General features: G+C 43.2%; 1 protein-coding gene across 1 annotated transcript in view; it reads right to left on the reverse strand.

Moving 5' to 3' along the window:
- cta (Guanine nucleotide-binding protein subunit alpha cta) overlaps positions 1-7,618 on the reverse strand; it is a 99,289-nt gene extending 91,671 nt beyond the window's left edge. The window contains exons 1-4 of the mRNA XM_075295613.1: positions 7,114-7,618; positions 6,914-7,052; positions 6,658-6,863; positions 6,459-6,590 (exon numbers count right to left, since the gene is read on the reverse strand). Coding sequence (XP_075151728.1) covers positions 6,459-6,590; positions 6,658-6,863; positions 6,914-7,052; positions 7,114-7,440 — 804 coding nt within the window. The 5' untranslated portion in view covers positions 7,441-7,618. The remainder of the gene's footprint in view (positions 1-6,458; positions 6,591-6,657; positions 6,864-6,913; positions 7,053-7,113) is intronic.
- Between the last annotated feature and the right edge of the window lie 188 nt (positions 7,619-7,806).

Here is a 7,806-nt window from a genome sequence, read left to right on the forward strand (position 1 = left end):
GGGAATTAGAGTCTCAAACTTTTTGTCGAAAAGTGGACTCGCCCAAGTGTAATCCACTACGTTAGGCACATCTGGCATTATTTTGAGGACCGAACTGTGACCGTAACTTTTTTCCGACCACAGCGATAGCTCGCGCAACCGCACAGCCGTTGTTGCAGCTGACTGTTTGGCCAAAATGTCTAAAGGCAATAGATGCAGTATGACATTAAGGGAGTTTGTTCCTGTCTTGCTGAATGCACCTGAGATACACAAGCACGCCATACGCTGAACTTTGTCTAAACTTGTCGGCTGGTGAAGTGCCGGCCACTAGACTACAACACTATATAGCATTATAGGTCTAACCACTGACGTGTATAACCAATGTACAATTTTTGGTTTTAGTCCCCACTTTTTTCCTATTGCCTTTTTGCACGAGTACAAAGCTACCGTTGCTTTTCTCGCCCTTTCTTCAATATTAAGCTTAAAGTTCAGCTTCCTGTCCAAAATAACGCCAAGGTATTTTGCACACTCACCAAAGGGAATTACAATACCCCCAATCCCTCGATCCCACGTCGGGGGGTTCTGTGTACCGGATCGACCCGATGGACCCCATCCATTGGCCAGCGGCTGCCACATCAGTGTACGTGTTGTTTCGTCCGTCTTTTTGTGTTGGAGAAGGTGCATCCCGGGGAGCCTTCTCCGTTTGCTGTTGGTCCGAGCCGGGATAGAGGAGAACCCCGGACCATGGTATTGTTCAGTCTGCCGAAACCTGATCCACCACCGTTCGGTTTCGGTCAGGTGTAACCGGTGCTTGGAGTGGGTGCACTTCTGGAACTGCTCCGGCTTAACATCGCTGCGAGAGTATAGTCATACTGACTACGTGGCAGGATGCTGTGCCAGCGATAGCAGCAGCGGGTCGTCTGATAATGGACTCCCCCGACATCTCCCGTACAACAATATACTCCGCCGCAGCATCTCACACGCAATATTGTTGTTCCAGTTCCAGGATCGCACGAGAAGTGGAGGTGGTGGCCTGGCTTTCATATTACACCGTTCCGTGCAGTATAGACCTATCCCGCTTGTGCCAGACACTAGTGACCCGTATATGGAATGTATAGGGGTAGCAGTCAAGTCTGGGGCTGCCGAGATAGAGCTATACAATGTGTATATACCGCCGGTTGGTAGCTATGCTCCAGGTTATAGCCCAAACATTGAGTGGCTGTTGTGCGGGCATAACCGATTGGTTCTAGGAGACTTTAATGCCCACCATGAACTTTGGCATTCTCTCCTAGGTAATGAGCAGAATTTCCTGACCAGACTCCTCAATTTGTCCTTAGAATCACTCATTATACCCGATGTCTGGAAGATGGGAAGGGTGATTCCACTACTGAAACCAGGCAAAGATTCGAGTAAAGGTGAATCGTACAGACCGATATCCCTTCTCTCGCCAGTAGCCAAGACACTTGAGGCACTACTCCTCCCTAGCCTTGTGGAGAATTTTCCAGCAGCCCACCATCAACATGAATTCTGTAAGGTACACAGTACGACGACAGCCTTACATGCCATTTCGACACATATCAATAAGGGACTTAAGCAGCCCAGGCCGTGTCATAGGACGGTCCTCGTGGCGCTTGACCTATCGTAAGCATTCGATACGATCAACCATGCCACATTATTTGAGGACATCGAGTATACGTCCCTACCGGCAGGAGTGAAACGTTGGGTGCTGAATTATATGTGTGGACGCCAGTCGTACGTGGAATTCAGGGACAAAAAGTCAAAACCCCGTAGAGTTAAACAGGGAGTTGTCCAGGGTGGGGTGATATCTCCGGCACTGTTTAACCTCTACCTGTCCTCGATTCCACGCCCACCTGACGGCGTCGAGATTGTATCCTATGCGGATGATTGTACAATCTTGGCATCTGGGCCCAATGTTGATAACATCTGCGATCGTTTAAATGTCTACTTAGCTAATCTTACCAGTTATTTCACTGCGAGAAACTTGAGGATATCCCCCACCAAATCCTCAGCCACACTATTCACTACATGGACGGCAGAAGTGCGCAGGCAGTTGAATATTAGTGTCGATGGCGAAATAATTCCGACCACAAATTACCCCAAGATTCTTGGGGTCACGTTCGACAGCCTTTTCAGGTCGTCTACCCATGCCACTACAATTTGTAATAAGCTCCGTGGTAGAAACAAGGTCCTCAAGTCACTTGCCGGCAGTACTTGGGGTGCGGACAAAGAAACCTTGTTAACTACCTATAAGGCAATTGGCCGGTCAGTGGTAAACTATGCAGCGCCAGTGTGGACACCACAGACTAGTGATGCGCAGTAGAGTAACATTCAAACCTGTCAGAACGCTGCCCTTAGAACTGCGACTGGGTGTCTCCGCAGCACACCCCTGGATCACCTTTATGTGGAGACAAAGATCATCCCTGTGCGAAGACACAACTACATGTTGTCAAAGCAGTATCTCCTGGGTTGTTATCGCAGTAATCATCCAAACCACCATCTCATGGATGCACAACCTCCACCCAGGAACATAAGGGTTGATATACATAATCTAGAGCGCGAGATCCAGCGCTACAAAAGAGAACCTCTAGATCAAGCAGCGTACCAGGCAGGTTTGAACAGGATTCATGAGGATACTGTAGCTGAAGCGGTGAGAAGCTACAAGGTTATTCCTGTTCTCGGAGTCCGTCCACCGCCCATAGCACCGGAGACCTCCCACGGCAGACTTGGGTAGTTTTAGACCAGTTAAGATCAGACAAGTGCAGTCGCCTCAATTCCTATTTATCAGTGATTGATAGCAGCGTAGCTGACGTATGTCCAATTTGCAACCAAGGGCCACACGACACGTGTCATATTTCCTCTTGCCCAGCTAAACCAACCCGACTTACCGCCAGGTCACTCTGGACGCACCCCACCTTAGTCGCAGAGTTCCCCGATCTGGCCACAAGCTGAAGTACCAAAGCGTATAACATCAAAATGGATGAAATCACAATAAACTGTTACAACAACAAAAATACCCCCTAAGGAAATGGGCCCAACCGTGGGAGTTTTGCGATCTTTGCAGTACATGACTAGTTCTGTCTTTGCAGGATTTACCCCAAGACCATTGTCTTTCGCCCATTTCTCAGTCATCCGGAGGGCCCTCTCAATAATATCTCTGATTGTGGATGGGAATTTTCCACTGACTGCTAGAGCCACATCATCTGCGTATGCCACCACTTTTATCCTTTCTTTTTCTATGGTAACCAGAAGGTTATTTATAGCAATATTCCAAAGAAGAGGTAATAGAACTCCTCCTTGGGGAGTGTCTCTGTTCACATACCTTTGCATGTTTGCTTGTCTTAGTGTGGCTGAAATACGTCTCTTCATTAGAAGTTCGTCTAATAGCCTAAGTATACATGGATCAACATTCAGAGTTGTCAGTCCATTTAATATCGAGCTCCGATGGACATTATTGAACGCCCCTTCGATGTCTAGAAACGCCACGATTGTGTATTCTTTGACAGATAGTGAGCTTTCAATAAAGCTGACTAGTTCATGTAATGCGGTCTCAGTAGACCTACCCTTCAAGTATGCATGCTGTCGTTTCGAGAACAAACTTGAATCAATGCTAGTTCTAAAATAAATATCTATCATCCTCTCCAGAGTCTTAAGTAGGAATGAGGATAAGCTGATTGGTCGGAAATCCTTCGCCCTCGAGTGAGTGGCTTTTCCAGCTTTAGGTATGAAAACGACTTTTGGTCCGGGGGATTTGAATGGTCCAAAGCTATTTAGCGCCCATCTTATTCTAGATCCCGATACAATTTCCTCGATAGGAAACGACCGCTGAGCCACTGTGGCACCGCCAGAACCTGGTTCAACCGTCTGAAAATGTGTGTCCAATAGTATGTGTGTCCAATAGTACCTCCAGCGTATCCTCACTGGACGTTGTCCAATTGCCCTCCGATGTTTTAATGAAACCTGGAGCGGAGTTGGTGGATGCTAGAACCTTCCATAGTCTGGAAGTCTCAATACTGCTGCAGTAATCATTCCAAGAGTTATGCTGAGCATTTCTCAGTTCTCGCTTGTATCCTCTCAGATTCTTCTTGTAAGCGTCCCAATCCTCAGGGGCTCTAGTGGACTTTGCCTTGTTAAAGAGCTTCCTGCAGGATTTCCTCTTATTACTTAATTCCGTAGATCACCATGGTGGTCGATTTTTCCCCCTTGGCTTCCCTCTAGGGTATGCAGCTTTCAGTGAAATGTTGAAGGCCTTAGTAATTCGCTCCAATGCGTGTTCGATATCTTGCATATTTCTCATATTTGTCTCTGTTATTTCCGGTATCATCATATTGAACGATTCCCTATACCTATTCCAGTCAGCTTTCCTAACATTTGGCGGTGTTTGGTGTTCACTTAAAACCTGCCACTCAGATATCATTTCATTCAGTTCTTGCGAGGCCATGGTGATGTCCAAAACTTCTTGCCTGTTTTTAGTGACAAAGGTTGGGGCATCTCCCTTGTTGCAAACTACCAGATTAGTACGCAAAATAAACTCTATTAGCGACTCTCCCCTTGCATTAGAGTCACTACTTCCCCATATACTCCACAGACTCCTCAACTAAGGTCTAAGGACCTCTGGTCCTCAAATGCGACTAGCTTAAATCGTCCTTGATACCAACCAGCCTCTTGGTGTCGAGGATCTGGGCCGGGAAACTTTTCCAGCACCTGTGAGTAGACGACAGACAGAGCATTCTCAATTTCCCCATTTTTGCTTTGGAACCATACCGTCCAATGCTCCTTTATTAATGATAGCCATCGCAAGGCTGTCTTTAGCAACTGAGGCAAACGATCTTTGATCCCTTTTGGAGGATGGCAGCTCATCCGGCGATCGTTCCCTTTTTCCAGTCTCAAGAATTCCTTGAGCCCATTTTAAGGAATCGCTTTGGTTAACCGACTGATCCTAACTTCTTTAGGATAAAAAAGGCATTTCTGCGTCCCTTGAATAAATTTCGTGAGGGATTACCTCCTTTTGATGTCGTTACCTTAGAAAAAGTTCGACTTGTCAGAGTGTCGCCACCTGTCGACCCGTCTACAGGTCGACTAATTGGGCCTAACTCTTGGTCATTGCCCAGATTTATAACTCCAGTCGATACCCGTCCACTGGGCCCTGAAGTTAGCAACCCAGTGGATGACTTTGAATTTCGCTGCATGGTGGCTTAATATTCCACCACACTTGAAATTCTTAGTAGGTACCTATTACGATGAGTTTATCCGCTATTGAAAAACACGTCCGTTCCGTTCGACGGTTGAATAGAGAACGTCTCTATGGAATAATTGGAATTCCGAATTCAAGAAAATTTCTCTCTGCAAGAGTGTTAGAGCTAGCAAATTAATTGAGGATGTTAGAATGAAGCCGTGGTTTTCGAAGTCGATGGTCAACCCCAAGAGGCCAAAATCATCAATCGTTTATTTACAGCCCGTACGTATGACAAGCCCTTTATTTTAAAAATTGGAGCTATGTTATAAGCTCAGATGTTTGTAATGTATGTTTGGATGCGGAGTCAACGCATCATACGATTTTTGAAGGCAGAAAATTCAATGATTTAAGATCGAAATATAATATATTGAGCCGTCTTGGTGATGTGCACGATATCCTGGCGACAAAGGATGCAGATTTATATAAAAATTTAAACAAAAAAATAAAAAATATGGCATTTAATAAATAAAAAACTCAAAAAGTAAATGTTTCACCCCAATCCTAATTGTTCGTTTAACCAAAACAATAACAAAAGCACTGCACTTATCACCTTTATATCTTTGTTAGTTGTAACTGTTTTTACGTGTTTTTTTTAAGCACAAATCGAGTAGCGACCGGCGCGAAGTAGTCTAACATCAACACAACTTGAGAAACGGTAAAAACCTCGTCATGGAATTGGACACCGGGCCCCTGTAGTGTTAAGGTGAGTACTATGTTCGAGTTTTTCACCAAAACACTAAATTAAAAGTGCAAAAATATATATGAAGACGATAACATTTTTATCAAGTCTCTGCAAATTATGGATGGAAAAGATCCAAGGAATTGATTGCAAATAATTTTATATTTCTAAATTAGTTAATTAAAAAAAGTAACCGTGAAAACAAGCTGGTTTTCAGCTTGAAAACGGAACATAGTACTCAGCTTCATAAGCAGAAAACGGTTCATAGATCTCTCCAAGAAATTGATCCGACCGACAAGAGCAGTATATGGGCCGGCCAACATACCCGACATATGGCAACGCACAATGGACTCGGCTTTGAGTACGGAGACCTACTCGAAATATGTTCGACGCTTCTTAGGATGTTCCTTTTCAGGATTTGTTGATGGCATGTCGATGTTGTTATTTTACAAGATTTTGTTTGGACGCTCTCGTCGCAATCGATTGATTATTCCAAATGATATTTGAAACATGAATAATAAATAGAAAAAAGTAATTTACACTCACCTGAATTTTAACGGAAAATTCATAGACACCCTTAGTTGCTTTGCGACAATGTAGAATGTCTTTCTGAGTTGGTACATACTCGTACGTCGCCAAGCGCTCGATTTCATCCAAAAAATAATTTACTGAATCACTCTTAAACAAAAGAAAAATGGACACAATTAGATAATATAAATGCACGGAACAACAAACAATATATTACAATTTGAAATTCTCTTCGACGTTCGTATGCCCGCCTAATTCCTCGATCTTGCCAAAGACGTTTTATCGTGGCGGCATACTGAAGAAATGTGGAAACGTCTATTGAGCCACATTCCATACATTTAGTATCGATAGCATCTTTTTCTCTATCGCTATTACCCCATGGAATTTCCAGTTTTTCTCTTGCGTCAATCAAAACTTGCATGCCTGTAACATTAAACATTTTAAGCTGAACCTATATTAATCACGTATTTTACCTCGTATAACATTTTGATATATCACTTGCTGATATTCCTTAATTAGTTCCGGTTCAAAATTAACCCCGTGTATTATCCTCATCTGTTTCAAAAAAGTGGACTTTCCAGATTCACCTGCTCCAAGTAGCAACAATTTTACCTATGTATATTATATACACTAATATAATACTTTAGTTATGGTATATGAATGTTTTAAATACTTGACGCCGGAATGTTTGTTTCTCCTTCTCTAAAAATTTGTCAATCTCTTTCGATTTGCAACGTTGTTCCAGTTCTTCCGGTGTGTTCCTCAACCGTATTAAATACTTTAGAAGATTTCCACAACAACGTAAGCAAGCAAATCGTGACGATTGAAATCGGCTAAATGTTCCTCGACTAATAACATCGTTTTGCATACCACGATTGCGATGGTCTTCCATTAGTTGTGCTGTACCCGCATCACTACTGGCAGCGCCAGAAACTTCCCCATGGGTCATGTCTCTGCTGACTCTTCTCATATCTATCCCATTGGTTGTCAGACTGTCCATCAAGTAAAGGTTTTCATGGTTAAAGCCTCACAGCCGTTATCAAACTATTTTAGCAAGCGGTAATATTTAACTGAACACAAACTTTGAAAATCTTTACAATCTAATTGGCAATAAAAAATTGAAACCAAAACAAGCAATTGCAAATCAAAAACAAGTCTCCGTCTATCTTTTCGCCACATAAGAGTTCGAAGTCGACATATAAATAACGGAGTCGAAATAATTTGACATCATCATTATGTTGCTTTAATGCAACAAGCTGTCAAATTCTCAAAAGAATCACAAGGCAATTTAGATATTAGAACGATCGTAGCTCATATCAGCAAGGTAACTTTTATTTCAAATCGAATTTTTATTCGTTTTTGGATT

The sequence above is a fragment of the Haematobia irritans genome, chromosome 2, assembly GCF_050003625.1.
Source record: "Haematobia irritans isolate KBUSLIRL chromosome 2, ASM5000362v1, whole genome shotgun sequence".
NCBI lineage: Eukaryota > Metazoa > Arthropoda > Insecta > Diptera > Muscidae > Haematobia > Haematobia irritans.